The sequence below is a fragment of the Vidua macroura genome, chromosome 23, assembly GCF_024509145.1.
Source record: "Vidua macroura isolate BioBank_ID:100142 chromosome 23, ASM2450914v1, whole genome shotgun sequence".
Classification (NCBI taxonomy): Eukaryota; Metazoa; Chordata; class Aves; order Passeriformes; family Viduidae; genus Vidua; species Vidua macroura.
The window spans coordinates 2,773,351-2,790,505 of record NC_071593.1 but is presented as its reverse complement, the minus strand read 5'-3'; the positions used below and the strand labels follow the sequence as shown (position 1 = coordinate 2,790,505).

At 47.2% G+C, this 17,155-nt stretch overlaps 1 protein-coding gene across 3 annotated transcripts in view; it reads left to right on the top strand.

Annotated features, from left to right (window-relative positions):
* Window positions 1–631: 631 nt before the first annotated feature.
* Window positions 632–17,155, top strand: part of EIF4G3 (eukaryotic translation initiation factor 4 gamma 3) — a 144,773-nt gene continuing 128,249 nt past the window's right edge. For all 3 annotated transcript variants that reach the window (XM_053997729.1, XM_053997731.1, XM_053997730.1), the window contains exon 1: window positions 632–897. In XM_053997729.1, coding sequence (XP_053853704.1) covers window positions 731–897 — 167 coding nt within the window. In that variant the 5' untranslated portion in view covers window positions 632–730. The remainder of the gene's footprint in view (window positions 898–17,155) is intronic.

Sequence of the window (17,155 nt, the reverse complement as noted above, 5' to 3'; positions counted from 1 at the left end):
TCCCGAGAAGATCCGAAGAGCTACGAGCGGGGCGGGATTCCCTCTTCCGAGCCACTCCGAAGCTTCCCGAACTGTCTCACGCCCTCGTCTTCCGGAAATAGCCGAAGTTTCCGAGCGCGGGGGTCACGGGAGGTGCTGGGCCGAGTGGGGAGGGAGGGGGAGCGAGGCAGAGCGCTTGCGCGCGCGAAAGCCTCTCCGGAAGAATACGAGGTTTGCCGAGCGGCTCTGGCTGACGAGCGACTCCGGAAAGAGACGAAGGTTGCCGATCAGCGGTGGGCCGAGTGACTCCGGAAAGAGCCGAAGGTCGCCGATCGGCTCTGGGCCGAGCGGCTCCGGAGCGGCCCGAAGGCGCCCGAGCGCCCGCCCGGCCGGACAGCTGGAGGCGGCCGCAGCGCCATGTTTGATGCTCCGCTACTCCAGTGAGGAAAATCCGCCGGCATCGCCCCCGAGCCGCCGCCGCGAACGGCTCCGCTGCCCCCGGCGAGGGCGAACGCGACCCCCCGCCGCCGCCGGCTCATGAGCAGCGCGGCCTGAGCCGCCCCCCTTCCCTCCCTCCCTCCCCTCCCTCCCTCCCTCCCCGCCGGCCCCTCTCCCGAGCCCTCCGGGAGGCGCGTTGTCACGGAGACCGGCGCCGGTGCCGGCCCGCCGCGCTGCCCCGGCTCTCCCCCGGCCCGCTCCGCGGCTCCCCCCGGCCCCGCTCCCCGCCGCGGGGTGGTGGCTGCGCTTGGCCATGAGTTTACCGCAGAAGGCGGCTTTGAAACCCGGCGCGGCGGCGGCGGCGGGGACCGGCCCCGGGAGCGGGGCGGCGGCGGGGCCGCCTCCCCCCCCGGCTCCCCCTCACCCGGCGCCGGCGCCTCACCCCAACATCAGGGCCTTGCCGCCACAGCCGCCCCAGCAGTATCCTTTGCCCCGGGGGCTCGGGGGCGACACCCCCTCCCCACAGCGAGCGGAGCCGGGGGGGTGAGGGTTGCGGGGAGCCCCCAGGCCTGGGGGCGGTGGGGGGTGAGGGGTCGTGGGGCCCCGCAGACCGGGGGAGGGTTGGGGGTCTCGGGGCCCCCCAGAGCCGGGGGGTGTGTGAGGTGGGGGTTGTTGAGGGGTTCCCGGCTCTTTTTTGTGTGTCTGTTTGTGTGTGGGGCCCCCTGTAAAGGGGGGCTGCACCTGCCGGGATGGTGCCGGGAAAGGGGAGCCGTCCACCTCCCCAGTGGGCTGCTTTGGAGGGTCAGCCCTTTCCAGGGGGTCCCTTTTCCCCCTCCCCCAAAGCAGCGGTGACCCCAAGGGTAAACTTTTAATTATAAATGGTTCTTCAGTTCTGCTTCTGGTCCTACCCAGGTAAGTGCTTTGGTTTTGTTGTTTTTCCAGAGGAATTTAAGCCCAGTTTTTTTTTTTTTTTTTTAATTTACAGCTGGGGACGATTTTAATGTGATTTATTTTATTTTATTTTATTTTTCCTACTTGGCTGGTGGGAATAAATTTCAGGTGGAACGTTTCACTGAGCAGCTTTCCCTGCCAGGCCACGCGTGATGGGGAGGAGGAGCAGGCTCCCACTCCCCAAAATCCCCCCACCAAAGCGGCCGCTGCTACAAAGAGAGGCCGGCGGGGGCTGCGAGTGTTTTTTAAAGGTCTTGGGTTCTGTGCTGCGAGTAGGCCCCGAGTCAGGAGGGAAATACTGCAGGGATCAGCAGGAAAGTGCCTGCCGGCCTGAGGTTTTGTTTGCAGCGTCCGACAGCATCCCGTGGCAAAGTGGCTGTTCTCTCCCCTCCCCTCCCTGGAGTTTTGGGGGGAGTGTGACGTGAAACACACACTTTGTGAAATATCTCCGTGCTGTGTTGTCCGGGAATGGTGCAGGGACGGTCGGGAGTGTGTTTTCCTATTAATGTTTGGCGGTGTGTTGGATTTTAAGGTGGAAGCGCAGGGTGGTTTTCGTGCCGAGGGCTGTGCTCTCAGAACTGTGTTCCCTGTGTATGAGCATTTTCCTGCTCTCACTTTCATTTTGGAGGTCGGAAAACCCAGCCCTTTTATAATCAGTTTAGGTCCATTGTTTTCTTGAACTTCCGGCAAGAATCACCCCTGCCATGACAACAAATTCATTGCTTAAATCATGAGACTGTTGACGTTACAGATTTGTTTGGGTCAAGTGAAAACCCCTGGACGTTGTCTTTGCTGGCTGATACTTGCCTGATTTGTGGTATTCTGTAATTTCAACCAGTGCTTTAGGAATAAAAAAAGTGGGGTGGTTCTGTCAGTAGAGTCAGCGGGGTGGTGGTAAGTAAAACTGTTGCTCAGGGAGAATTTGCTTCAGTTTTGAGGGATGTGCCAAGAGTTGGAGTGGGAATGTCGGCCAGCGTGCACGGGCTGTGCCCAGCTGATCTTCCAGCAAGGTGCTGGTTTGTCTGGGAAGGGGCTTTTTTACCGGGAAAGTGGCACTTGGATGCCTTGACAGTTGAAGGCTGCAGTTTGCCTGGCTCTGGGGCGGTGCTGGGCTGTCCGAAGCACTTTATTCCCCGGAGTGCTGCTCCGGGGGGCGCTGGGGGGGAGCCTGCTGGGTCTGACGAGGGGCTGTGCTATTGTGGCTGTTGCTTTTGGTGAGTGTTGCATGAAGCACAGAGGGATGAAGTTTGGGTTTACTCTGAGCACAGCCTAAAAACAAAAGGGCTTGGAAAGCCTGGAGAAGCTCCTAGAGGAGCTGGGGCTGCTGTGTCCTGTCCTGGGGACCCAACTGGACACCGTGAGCAGGAGGGACAGAGAGAGGGAGTGCGTGGTGTTAGGTGGTCATGACAAGTTGGTTAAAACGACACAGTTTCATTTTTATTTCTAGACGTGCCTGTTTTGAAAACATTGTGTTTGACCGATATCTCTCCTTAACTCCTAAACTACTGATCTGTATTTGGAATATATTCAAATACTTTATTTTTGATGCTTATTCAGGTGTCCTGGTGAAGCTTATTCAGGTGCCCTGGCTGGTTTTATCCTCCACCAAAACCTGTGTTTGATTATAAACAAAAGCTGTTACCTCTCAGTGCTGCTCTGAGTGAGGCTCGGGGAGGAGAGTTCATCCCTGATTTACTGGAGTGCAGGGGGTCATCTGAGTTCAGCCTTATTTTTAGCCCTCTTTGGTTTCTTTTTTTTTTTTCTCTATGTTTTGATACAACTGTTGAGCCACTGTTACCTCACAGCAGATAAAAGAGTTGCAGGTTTCTCTGACTGTGGCTTTTTCAACCAAAGCAGTTTCTTACTGGTGAACTTTGTAACTTTGGAAATACCTGTGGTTTCAGACTTAATGTATCATGAAATTAAACAATATCTGTGTAATTGGAAAAAAAAATTGTGTGAGAGAGAAGTGTTCAGCATGTGCATGTAACAAGGCATGAGGGAGGGAAAATTAAAATACAGGGGAAAGAAGGATTTTTTTTTGAAAATAATATTTTTTGAGAGAAAGAGAAGCTGTAAAGTGATGGACATGTAGAACAGAAATGTCTGGATGTGAGATTCATTCTGTTTCCTGCTAAATAGGAAGTTATTGGAGCTCCTGTAAGACAAGACAGACTTGTGAGGAACTTCCTTAACACAGTGGCTTCAAGAAGTTAAATTTCCTGTGTAAAAGTAAGTTAGGATAATTTTGTGGCTCTGGTAGTGGTGAGAACTCAGCCAAACCTGATTTCAGGCAGAAATTGTGCTCAAAAGGTGTCAGTATGGATAAATCCTTCAGCTGGAGTCTGACCCTTATTTGGGTGGAAAGGACAAGCGAGGGTGAAATGACACACAGAAGGGATATTATAAAAAGTAAATCCCAATCTGCCCTCCTTGGCTTTGACTGCCAGACTGCCTCTGCAGGAGAAGTTCCTATGAAGTCTGGAGTGAGACTTTTCCATAAAAAGGTGCAGTAACAAAGGTGCTGCAGCAGCACTGTGGGCCTTTGTGGTTTTACCTCAGCGGTACTTCTGACACGTGTCACACTCCACCCTGTTCTTTACTCTGTGAAGAGTGAAGTATTTTTTTTGTGTGTCTTGCATTAAGCTGTTCTTTCAGAAGTCCCTGTGCTGTGAATTAGTTTTGTGGATCAATATAATCAGGTCACCAGTTTCTTCCCAGCCTAGACGTGGGCAAACACTGGCTTGTAAGGGACAGCCAGGTTGATGGATGGCACCTGGGGTGACATCCCCTGGCTGCTGGTTAGTGTGACACTGTTCAGTCACAGACAAATCAGAGCTGTCTGTGGCTCAGGGCTGGTGTCAGTAGGATTTTGTTTTCTTTTCCCAACTTCCTCATGTTTTGAGGGAGTTCCTGGTTGTTGATGTGCAGGCACCAGTAAGCTTGACTTTAATCTATTCCCGTGGCTGCTTCCATATGGGATTGGGCATCTCTGAAAAACTGGGTGTTCCTCAGGCTATTGCAGGTTGTGGCAGGCTCAGGGTGGGTGTCAACAGACCGTTACTAATTTTTTTTTCTCTTCTTCCTCCTTGTTAATTCCTTTTCCAAGAAGCAGAGAGGAAGGATCAGTGTTTGAGGGACTGATCTCTGTGAATTCCATCATTGCTCTACAAGGAAATGTGTGTTTTGCTAACATTGCCTCAGTAATTTAGTTTCAGTTTTTCCTGCATTGTTCAGCTAACTGTGCTGTAGTCCCTTTCAGGAAGTGCTGTGCTGGTTCCTGCTGTGTTGGGTGGCATCTTCTTGATGCAAGCAGCTTCCCCAAAGCCCAGGAGGACAGCAAGAAATACAGTATGGCATTGAGGAATGTCTGAGGCTGTGTGAGAAGTCGGGGTGAGTTCCTGGCAGTGCTTGCCCAGTGGCGGGATGCAGGCCTGCCTTGGAGATCTGGTTAAATCAAGATTCTTGAGGAGGACTGGGTGCGTGGGGTTCTCTATTGTCTCTCCATGAGCCAAGAGTTGAACTGTAGGAGAAAGTGCCCAATAATTTTGCCGAGGAGAGAATCTGCAGCATGCACCAAAGGGTCAGAGTCTCTGGGTTGCCGTGATCCCCTCCAGAAGCTTGGAGTCAATTCCATCTTCCCTCCCTTACTTCCATTTTGAATGGTGTTTTCCCAGATGATGTGAAGGAACAGCTCTGTGCTCTCTGGAGTTTGTCTGTTCATGAGTTTGGAGTTGAGGACAAGGTATTTGGAAGCTGCTTGGGCACAAAAGTCAGCTTGTAGAGCGTGGTGGTGGCTCTGGCGTGAAGCGCTCCCCTTGCGGCTTTGACACCGGCCAGGAGCAGTTGGAAATCTCTTCCAGATGCCAGTGGCAGCCACGTGTGGGGAAGGTGTCGGGAGCATTACGGTCCTGAAAGGGAAGGAGTGGTGAGAGGAGGGAAGGAGGGACCAGGCTGAGATCAGAGCAAGGTGTCCCTTGCTCTCTGTGTTTCTGAGTTGAGGAGGAATGTTCTGAGATCTCAGCTGGATGAAGGGAAGGGGGCAGAGGTGTTGCCTGGGAAGCGTTTCTGTTTAGAAGTGTTGAAGCTGTGGAGATCAAACATCTTGGGAGGATCGGAGCAGGAGAAGAGCTTGGAGAAGAGACTTTCCCTGCTGCTCTGTGGTGGTGGCTCCTCTGCAGGGGAGGAACGGGCACGGACTGGGGAGCGTGTTGCCAAAAAAATAAAATGCTTTAAGCCCTCTCTGCCATCTCCCCTGTTGATGTTCCCCAGCCTTGGCACATCTTAGTGTTCTTTCAAGGAGCAATAGCTTTAATTTATTTAATGAGAAAAGCTAATCATGTTAGAGCGCAGATATGTCACTTTACCAGCTTTGTAAGATTTTTGTGGTGAAATCTCTTGGAGAAAACCATTCTAAAAATGTGATTTCAAGTGGCTTATTTTCTTCTCACATCCAAGGACATGATTGTGTATGTTCTCTGGCAGAAGTCTGTGGGAGAGGGTTACTTTATCCATTTAAATATATGTGTATTTAATGAACAGCTCTGATTTGGGAGCAGAGTTTGTCTAAGAAGTTGTTGAGAGAGTAACAGGAGACTCAGAACAAATAACTTCCCTTTTAGATGTTGGGACATAGAAGAATTTTTCTGTTTTTTATTATTTTATCTGTGATGGATTTTGTCCATCATTTTCAGGCTGAAAGACTTTTCTGTGTAGTTAGCAAACATTGGGATGTGTTGAGCTGGTGCATTTGTTCCACTTCTGTTTAGTAATAGGAGTTAGCAGTGAAGATCTCCCTTTAGAAGGCAGAGGTAAGCTACCTATTTTATTTTTCCCCTAATCCAGCAATTTCAGGGCTAGTCAACTGTCAACTTTAGTTGTGTGTAAATCCACTAATATGATTAGAGTTGCTGGAATTTTTACTCTGGGGAATTACAGATGGGTAGTATCACTGTTTTACAGGCATTGCTTTGGTAGGAAACTTTATCTGTGACTTGAATGTGGTTGCTGGCAATTGCAAAAGCTTTTCTGGAATGAATGGGGAAGAGAAAACTGGTGTTTGTTCCAAGGCATGAACATGTGGGGGGGAGGAGTTGTGTGCCCTGTGGTCTGGAGAAACCAGGGGAAACTAATTTTTCTTCTTGTTTTTTAAGGGAATACAGTTGATGAAACTCTCACGGTGCTGTGTTTTACACTTGCTGTAATTTCAAGCACTTCTCTGTACAGCTTTCCCTCCCGAACCCTGGACTCCGTTTTGTCTCCCAAATAGGAGCTGATGATGTGGAACAGCTGGAAGAAGAAAATAGAATGTGTTCTTAAAAAAGAAAAGGATCAAAGGGAGGAGAGCAAAATCAGCTTTTAGGCGAGTGAAATTTTTTGGTGCATGTTATTCCTCTGGTTTATTCTTTACCTTTGGAAGGTGTCCCAGGGTGCACTCCCTCTTTTTGGAATAGGTGATGGCATGCTGTTGCTGATGGGACTTGAGTCAAATTGCTGCTGGGCATGTAACTAGGTTAATGGGACAGCATGATTATTTTTTTTTTCTTTCCTGAAAGGAAAATTACCTGCTCTGTATTTCGATTGTACCTGAGGAGTTGTTTTTACCTTTGTTTGCTCTGTAGTTGAGGTGGAGAGAAAAGGACAAGTTTCCCCACACCGAGATTATATCAGGTTTAAATCAATTCTGCCAGCAAAAATAAAATGTTTCGGTTGTTGGTTGTAACAACTTTGTGTTTCCTTTATCTACGTGAGAGTTGAAATATTTCTAGAGCTTTAGATAGGCTTGAAAAAAAAGCCAAGTGGCTTCCAGAATGTGTATCTTGGAAATAAAACTTACCCCGTCCTCGACCGATCCTGGTAGCGCTCTGTGAGTCTGTTGGTGGAGTGTTGAAATGGGTTAGGACTTGTTGAGGTGCAGTGAGCAGCTGCTCCTTTCCAAGTGCTTGAGCTCAGCAGGAATGAGGCTCCCATGCTCTGGAGTAAGAGTATCTGCACAGGAGTAGCTGTAAAAGTTGGAAGCACAAAGACCATCCCTGCTTGTAGCAGGGGAGTGGACTGAATGTGGTGGGAACAGAAATTTCCCTGCCAGCCTTGGAGTTTGCTCTTGTTGCTGTGAAAACGCTAAGCAAGGAGTAATGAATGCAGTTAAAGGTCTTAAATAACACAGATTTTCCTAAGTTTGGAAAGCTTTTGGAAGGTGGAAACTAATAAATGTTGCGGGGCTGCTCTGTTTGGGATTGCCAGATGATGATTGCGTGTTTGGTTTGATTTACACGTGAGGGTGACTCTGAGTTACTGAGTTACTCAGAGCAGTCAGAGGAGTCTGATTGCAGTGTCTGTGTCACTGGTGATGGGTGAAAATCCATTTGAGCTGGTGCTATGGCTTTGCTAATGGTGGTCTGAAAACTGATTTCGCTCTTTCATGTGTTATTAGCAAGTCATAGAAATTACTGTGCCTTGAAACTGGCTTTTCCTGGGCTTATTTTGTTCTCTTGCCAAAAGGCAAAACTGAGAGAAGTCTTTGGTCTTTCAGACCAAGCAGGAGGTTCTTTCTATGTGCATCAAGGGGAAAGACTTTTTTAGTGATGCTACTTTCAGCTTTGTTTTTTTAATCAACTGTGTTCTTGGGAAGGCTCCTAAGCATACTGAGGAAAGGACCTTAAAAAAAAAAAAAAACCAAAAAAACCAGCATATTTCTACTGAGCGATGAGACCCAGCCCTTCTGTCCTGGAGCTGCCATGAGATCTTCCACAGAACTGTCAGGTCTGAAGTGAAATTCAGACTGAAATCTGGCCTGAAAACTTTCTGGAAGTCTTGAATTCCTGATTGGGGTGATGTACAGGCTCCATACTGGACCCTGGGTTTTGCAATGTGCAGCTGAATCATTGGGCTGACTCAATGTATTATGTTGGAAAGGGAACTCAGCAGGGTTCTTGTAGTTGAGGGTGAGCAACCTATACCAGTTATCTGGGGGGAAATTCAAGAACTGAAACCAAAGAAACATTTAAAGCCTGTTTATTGTGATTTTTAATGTGAAATTCATGGTGCACCTTGAACTCTGAAGTGTGCTGGGAAGGAGATTTCAGCAGCTTTAGCATGGCAAGGCTTGTTTGGAAGGTGCTTTTGGATGTAGTATTTCTTGAGCTGGGGAGACATCTTGAGTTCTACTTGCTCTGTATAATATGAAACCAGCTTCAATTTGTGTCACCCTTTCTCACTAGTGCTCACGGAGTTATAAATACTTGTCACTGGGCAGTCTTTCTCCAAATATTCAGTGTTTGTGGGCTCTGTGTTTCGTATTTTAGAGTTGTGAATGCAAATAATTCAGCTGTCAACCTGTCCAGCTTGAGTTTTATGTTTTCTTTCAGTGTTGTGTTTTAAAGTTGGTTTCAAAGTCCCTTTATGTCTGTCTCTTCAAAAAGAAAAAAAGACCTAATTTTTGCTGATATGCAAATATCACAAAGCCTAAGTTTCGATGAGTTTAAGCTGTTTGCCTTAATTCCATTGATTACCTTTCCAAAACACTTTTTCAATTTTGAAAAAGTTCATCTGCACGAATAAACTCCTTTATATTTTGATGTTTGGTTGTGCACCACGTTTAACTTGCAATGATTCCCATTTTGCCCCAGATACCCCATCTCGTGGCCGTGGCAGCGGTACCTGATGTCACCGGCATTCACCGAAACAATTGGCCCTTGGCACAGCCCTCTCCCTGCCTTGCTGCAGCCAAAGCACACTTCATCCACTCAGGCTGATGTTAGGATCATTAAATAAATGAATGAATTGTACTGTCACCAAATTCCCATCCTGGCAGCTGAAGAACATGAGAGTTTTATAGCCAGGACCCCTGTCCAGAATGTCTTATTGAATACCCGGGATGTCAGGAGTAGGAACAGTCAGCAAAAAGCTTTCTGGTGAAATGTGTGAGCCTTACAGAGAGTTATGCTGTGGAGCCCTGTAAAAGCTTGAATTACCAGACATCTGATCGTCCAGGATGAGTATTAATCAACCTGGGAAGGGCGGGGAGAAAGGAGCTGGAGCCCAGCAATAAAACAAGAGAGCAGGACAAACACAGAGAGTGGGGAGAGCTGCGTCTCTATTGTCAGGTCAGCTCTGTCTTGTTGTTTGAAAGGAGTTTTTGGGGAAAGAATGCAGCCAGGCTTGGAAGTGTTGAAAGCAGGGATAACTCTTGGTCTCCATCAGGGAGTTTGAGGTCTCACTGGTTGAGCTAAAACTCCTAAAGGTCACTGATGCTTTGGAAGCTCTTGGAAAAGTCTGCTGAACTTCCACCATTGGGAGGAGAGGGTTGCAAATATTCCCTCAAAGGAGGAGAATTCACTCCTCAGGCTTGGATTGCTTTTTCTTGTGGTCTAACTCTATCCTTGCTTTTATGATGTTGTGCTTAAGATGGTGTTTCTGCTTAGGAATGGGAGACAAAAGATCTGTGTCATTCACACTGGCTGCGAGTGGGTCCGAAATGTCTCTGGATTGCGGGGAAAAAGGAGGAAGATGAAGTGTGTTCCAACCAGTTTGGGGAACCAAATTGCACTGCAGCTTCTGATGATGTCAGAGGTGCTAGGGATAACCAGAAATGTTTGATTTGATCCATTCCTATTCTGCAGTGTTCCAAAACATCAGCATTTAAGGGAAAAATACTTCTGTTATTCTTCCCATCCACAGCGTTGGTCTTAACTATGGTTAATTTGAAAAAAGGCTGCTAAAGTAGCACTGGTCACCAGCACAGTCCTCAGAGCTTCCCTGTCCATGTTTAAGGTGGTGATGGCACTTGTGGCCATGGTGGTGGTGAAATCCAAGTGTCTGGGCAGTGTTTGTAGGTGGAAAGCTCAATCTTAAAGCCCTGCTGCGGCTGTGGAGATACTGCAGTCTGAAATCAGCACAGCTGGGGTTTATGCTCCTCAGAAAAGGAACTGTGGTGCCTGTGATGGGGCATGGGTTGTCCTGATGGTGCAAATAGGCCTCAGCAACCAGGCAGGGACAGATCCTGAAGTTTCCTTTTCTTTCCCATCTGGGATAGTCCATCAGGTGCATCTTCACTGACTACTGCCTCTGTGTTGGTTCAGCTGTGTGGCATCATGTCAGAGAGCACTGCAGCAGCTGCAGCTTTCCCTCTGTGTTTTATCCCTGTTTGTGGCCTGAATCTATAGAATCCCAGAACGGTTTGGGTTGGGAGGGACCCTAAAGCTCATCCTGTTCCACCCCCTGCCACAGGCAGGGAGGGACACCTTCCACTAGACCAGGTTGCTCCAAGCCCCATCCAACCTGGCCTCGGATCCAATAGGCTCAATCAGTGGAAGAAAACCAGGATTTATTTTAATGGGAAATGCTCAGAGACTGATTTACTGCTCATCTTCACACCCTTGTGGGGTGAATATATCATTGCTGTTATTCTTTCTTGGATTCCCGTGCACAGGTGTGTATGAAGTGTGCACCTGAGATTCTTTGAGGGGAAATTAGAGGTGCATAGGGTTGAACTGAGGAGACTCAGGGCTCCCGTCCTACCTACAGCCCTCTGAATTTTGGTTTTCATGCAGTAGCATAAGATGTGTTGCTCTGTCTGCCCTGGATGCCAGCTTTCCCTGGATATCATTTTGTATGACATAGAATTTTAGTTCAGGTGAAGTCGTAAGCTCCACATGTGGCAAGAGGGTACTTAGGATTTCATTTCATGTTGATAAACTGCTGAAATAAAGATTATGGGCCAAAAACTATGAGGAGTTACAGCAGTGGGAATGGAAATGAGCATCAACACTCTGGAGAATCATCCTTCCAGAATTCCTTGCTCAGCTGATGGGAGGACCATCACTCTGGGTAACAACACTGCTGTCACCACAACAGTGACCAGCAGAGCATTGCATTTCCCCATGAGGTCACAGTGTGAAGTATTGGAGACACCGCAGGAAACCCAGCTGAGTGAATGAGATGGTAAAATACCAGGCTGTTTGATAGTCCTGCTTATCATACAGAGGGAGAGCCTGGCTCAGAAATAGATGGATGCTGCTGCAGGGTCCCCAACCCCCAGGACACAAACAGGGGCTGTCCCTGTGGAGCAGAGACATGTGGGGGGTAAAGCCTGGCAAGCTGGAGTGGTTTATTTGTGGTTTTAGGGCACAGAGTTTGAGGTGAGTGGGCAGGGGCAATTCTGTGTTAATGGCATGCACAGGAAGTGAAAAGTCAGCTGGTTTTTAGTACTTCCCAGCAATTCAGACTCCTGGGTGAAAATTGCCATGAATGAGCACTGCAGTGCTCATGTCTGCATGGGAACTGTCTTCTCTGGTGGTGTAACAACGTGCCCCAGCTGCAGTGCCAAATTGCTGGTGCCAAAGGGGAGCCAGAGCTGGGAGGTTTTACTTTGTGAATTCAGCATGGGGAAAGGTAGACTCTCATACCCACACAGAAGTTTATTCCAGGCTGTAAGCTGAATAAGGGCTGGATAAAAGCTTGTGAATCTTTCTCTGTGATGGGATCCTTTTCCTCCTGCTCTGCCTCCCTCTGTTTGTGCCTTTTTAGTTATGTCACCTGGCCCTGTCTGCTTTGGCTCTTGTGCTTTTAATGCTCTTACCTGGTTATGTGTGCGCAGGGCAAACTTGGTATAGAAATAACTCTCTGTGTGTGTGTTAAGTAACTGCTCTGAAGGAAGCAAGCCCCAGACAATCCCAATTTTCTCTTCCTGGTGAGGCTGTTGGGACTGGAGTGTTTCCCAATCAGCATCCTCTGCTGCAGTGGCAGTGGCTCTGTGCTTCCCAACCCAGACCCAGAGTGTGGTTATCAGGTTGCCTCCCTCTCCCTGAGCTGGTATCAGGCCAGAAACTGCTGTTTCAGCTGCTAGTCAGGGGACAGCTACACTGAATTTAGGAACCTTCGTTTTCGTTGGATTGTGATTCAGTTTGTGTGAGATAGTGCCTGGTTTGGCTGTTTGATGTAAATTTATTTAAGCTCAATGATTGAAATTCAGGAGTATTTGAAAATAACTTGCATATCTGGAGCTGCATTTCAGAATGGGAAAGGTGAAAGATGGGTGTGGCTTCAGCTGTGTTGTCTGCTCTGTGGCATTTTATTAAAAAACCTATTTTTTTTTCTGCCAGATGAGATGTGTACAAGCATCTGATACAGCCAAAAGTGCAGAGAACAGCTGAAGAACCATTCCTGTTCCTTTCGGAATAGACCGAAAGCCAAAGTTACTCCAGAAAGGAGTAGGCTGGTGTGTGTGTCTGGCCAGACAGGAGATCAAAGCCTTGTTCTCCCTGGCTGTCTCCTCCCAGTCACTCCTTGTCATCTCCATCAAGGCAGCTTGCTCACAGCCTTGCTTTGGATATTTTTACAGCATCTACCAGGAGGTTTGCTCTGTCTTAGCCTTGTTTAGCTACTGTTCAGTGTAAGACTACTACTGTTATTTTTTTTTTTCTGCTTGAAAATTCAATAAATGAAATAATCATCACAAGATCTTACTCTGATATTGTCTCATGTCAGATTTGCCTCTGTCTCCCCTGGCCCTTCCTTGGCCACTGCCTGGGAATTTCGTGTGTGTGATGTTTTTCTTTGAATTCATGTCTCCTATTAGAGATTCCTGCTTTTCCTTCATTTCTTGAACAGTGTAGTTTCTTCACTCTGAAGACTCCTTCTCATTCTCTGGGAGCGATGGTTCTGACCACCATCTGGGATGAGCATCTTCCATTTTCCCCAGGGATGGTTGAAATTAGTTTGGTTGGTGGCTTTGCTTGAAAAAGTGACCTAGCAATTTCTCCTAGTACATCTCTTTTTCTCCCAACCCTTCTGCAATGTCCAGAGCAGCTGTGGCTGCCCCTGGATCCCTGAAAGTGTCCAGGGCCAGGTTGGATGGGGCTTGGAGCAATCTGGGATAATGGAAAGTATCCCTGCCCATGGCAGGGGTTGGAATGAGCTTTAGGGTTGCTTCCCACTCAAACCATTCTGGGATTCCACGATTCTGTTCACTTCCATATTTAACTGGTTCAAGCAAGGATCATTTTACTGTCGCAGGTCAGGGAGGACTTCTGAGCTGCCAGGCCAGGGGTGGGTGTGGTTGGCTTTGTGGGGAGTGTTATCAGCTGGGGCAGAAATGCCTTCCTGAGCAGCTGGAGGGTTTTTGGCAGCCCCTTTGCATTCCATGGTCTCCAGAGGGAGGTTTGCAGTGTGCAGAGGTGCCTCCATGCGTGCTTAGGGGTTTGGGAGCTGGCATACCATTTCCCTGCTGAACTGTTCCGTACATAAATATGGTTTTTAACACTTACCCAATGCTTGGAAGCCAAAGGCTGCTCTAGGAGGACTTCATCAAGGAAAGCATTGTAAAGATATCTCTCTGTTAGGTACTGGATTTATTTTCCCTTCTGTTGTAGTTAATCGCAATAATAAATGCAGTTAAAAGTATCCAAAGGACTTTTTTTTTTTTTTTTTCTGCACCATGCTGTGAAATGCCTTGTTCAGAATGGTTTCTTTCCTCTGAGTTTGGATCCTTTTTAAATGCTGAAGGGCATTTTTGAGACTTTGTTTTAACTTCTTTTTACATCGTGTTTATATGAAACAGACAAAAAAAACCCCAGTGCTTTGCCAAATATTTTTGGAAAGAACAAGCTTTGTGGATAATAATTTTCATGTTCTACCTGCTCCTTGGTGTGTTCAGATGGTAGAAGAATCTTCTCTCCCCTGAAAAAGGCTTTGAGAGATTAACCTTAAGGTAGTCACTTGAGGCAAGTTGATTAAGAAATATACTGAATGTTAGATTTAATCAAGATTGAGTAATGGAGTTAGAATTGACTGTCGCTCCTGGAATGCAGTTATTTTTAGGTGGGGATGGGGATGTGCTGCTCCCCAGGTTTTCCATACCATGGCTCCAAAGGCAGACTGATCCAAATGCCATTGGACAGAGAGGATCTGCTCCAGTTTGGTACTGGCAGCTACATCCCATGGTAAACGTGTAGTGACAAAGCTTGGCAAATCAGAGCAAGTGGCTTCAACTGCAGCACTGAGGGTTGTCACCCAAAATACAGCTCAGATATATCAGCAAAAACATTGAGCTGCTATTGATGGAGGGACTTTATCTCCTTTTGTATTTGGCTTCCTCCCAAGGGGCAGTGGAGGCACAGCTCCGATCTCATCTGTGTGAGCAGGGACAGGACCCAGGGAAGGGCTGGAGCTGGGCCAGGGGATTTGGGTTGGAGATCAGGAAAGGTTCTTCCCCAGAGGGTGCTGGGCACTGCCCAGGCTCCCCAGGGAATGGTCCCAGCCCTGAGGCTGCCAAAGCTCCAGGGGCCTTTGGACAGGCTGGGATTGTTGGGTGTCTGTGCAGGGCCAGGGGTTGGACTCTGATCCTTGTGGGTCCCTTCCAGCTCAGGGTGTTCCATGATTCTCAGAAACATTTGGTGAGGCACTTAAACCTCACCTTTTGATCACTTAGTTTAGGCTCTGCCCTTGTTGCCACTGGTATCATAGTGTGAGGTCCTGAACTTTTTGCCCGTGTTGGTTTTTTTGGTGGGTGCCTCAAGGGAAGCAGGTCTTGTCCAGCTCGAGGCCTTGGCCCTCTGTGGTGCACTGCAGAGCCATCCTTTGTCATCTTGCAGGGTGGTGTAACTGAGGTTCAACTGAGTATTATATTTTCTCTTGCTTAAAGATGAGAACAAAGCTGTTTCTTCACTGTAACTTTCTATCTTCAGCTCAGGAAATCTGGAAGTTTATCTGGATTAAAGCCTAAGAGTCAGCACTGGGAGAGGTGGAAACATAGCCCTGGGGAGTAACATCCCTGCCCCTGGCAGGGGGTTCGGGCTGGATGGTCTTTAAGGTCCCTCCCAACCCAAACCAATCTGTGGTTCTGTGAAACAGCTGAGGCTGTTTGCTGTTCAGTGCTGTTCCAGAGAAGCCAGGTTGCAGAAGGATTGAGTGGAAGAAAGTGGGGTCACTTGCATGGGAGGTGAATGAATCAAGATTATTTTAAAGGAGCTTCCTCACTTTCTTGACATGTCCTGACTGCAGAGAGAATCAGAGCAGCTGTCTTGCTAAATTCATCTTAGATACAAGGGAATTGTGACACAATAATCTTTCTAGGGACTGAAAAATAAGGATCAGCTCCAGGTGTTGCATGATATTGTCATTTTGGTTATGTCTAGTAATAATATCGATTTCCCTTTGCAACCTTCAGTGTCAGTGGGCAGAAAAGGCCAAAGCTTGCATGGTTCATCACGTGGTGCCCTCAAGCTAGTAGTTGTTCATCTGTCAGCTGGAATTGTGACTTTTTTCTGCATTATTCCCAGGCTGGGCTTGCCTTTGCAATGCTCAGGATGTCCATTTGTAGGTTTGGGTTTCTGGGTCAGTGTAACCACAGGGTGGGAGCAGTCAGGATGTGAAGTTACCCATGAGAGAAAGTCCTCTCGAGACGCCTCAGGTGTGCTGCCTGATGTATGCTTTAGGAGCAGGTAGGACCAGAGGGCAGGCTTTCAGTTCCATGGGAAAAGCAGTTTCTGGAGTCACTTTGCATGGTGCCAGGGGACAGGACTATATTTTAACATCATCCCAATCTCAGAGTTTACTCAGGCAGCTGCAAAATGCAGTGAGATCAGTGAACAGAGATTGTAGTATCTCTATACCCAAAACACGCATCACCCTCTTTGCAGTTTACCACTCAGTAAAAGCAAAGAACATAAAACCAGGAAACCTCTACAGATGATGCTGTGAAGAAGCTCATTTGGTTAACACATTTTGCTTGTGTTCTTGTCCCTTTAAGCCTGTTTATGCCTGGAGTGTTGGCTGCAGTGTTTGTACTGAAAGCAGGAAAGCCCAACAGTTGGGACTTAAGTCCACCTGCTCAATGGCATCTACACTTGGAGCTCTTCTAGTGGTCCTAATAACCTTAATGAGGTTTTTGTGTGGCTTTTCTTAAGTCTTAATTTTGTTCCACATGAATTTTCATGTATAAGCAGCATCTTGGTACAATGTAGCGTATTTGAGAACTGTTTTTTTTTCCCCTTGGTTGTTATATTAACTTTTATCATAGATTGATTTTAAATGCTGGCATTTCATAATTGCATCTCAAAACTTTTGTTATCTGGACTGTACAAAGCAGAATTAAGTAGAACAAATACATCTTGCTTTATCTGGAAACAGGGTGTACTTTGCTGCAGATTATTGATGTTCTCTTATCTATGGTGCCAGCACTAAAGCTTTGGAGTAAGGAGTTGGTATTTAATGCTGTGTGGTGCATGTTGTGATTTGAAATATAAATAAATACAACTGACTCTCTGGGTTTGTTCTCAATGACCAGCACAGCAGCTCTACCTTAGGAAGGTGAAAAGGAATTTCCTATTTACATCCCATCACTGCTCATCATGCCAGAGTTGCCAGTGGAAACCCAAGTCATTGCCAATCAGCAATAGGTGTTTGAGGGACTTTTTCTTTGTTTGTTCTCTAGTTCCACATTTCTTTAGACTTTGGCTTCAAGCTTGTGTATTGTAGCAGCTGCTGCCTTCACAGGAGTTTTGAGTGCACAAAGAATTACCTTATTTCATGCCAGATCATCATGGAATATCCTGAGTTTTAAGGCACTCACAAGGATCATCAAGTCCAGCTCCTGGACAAGACAACCACAGGAATCACTTTCTTTTATACCCCAAGGATAACTTTCTAATTTTTTTTTTCTGCTTCTTTATTCTTTCTCACCTTTGAGAGTGTTCTGATAATTGGACTTGAGAGTATTGGACCTGACCAAAACAAAAAGGGAAAAATAAAAGATATGCTGCAAGAGCAGCTGTAAATTCCCACTGCA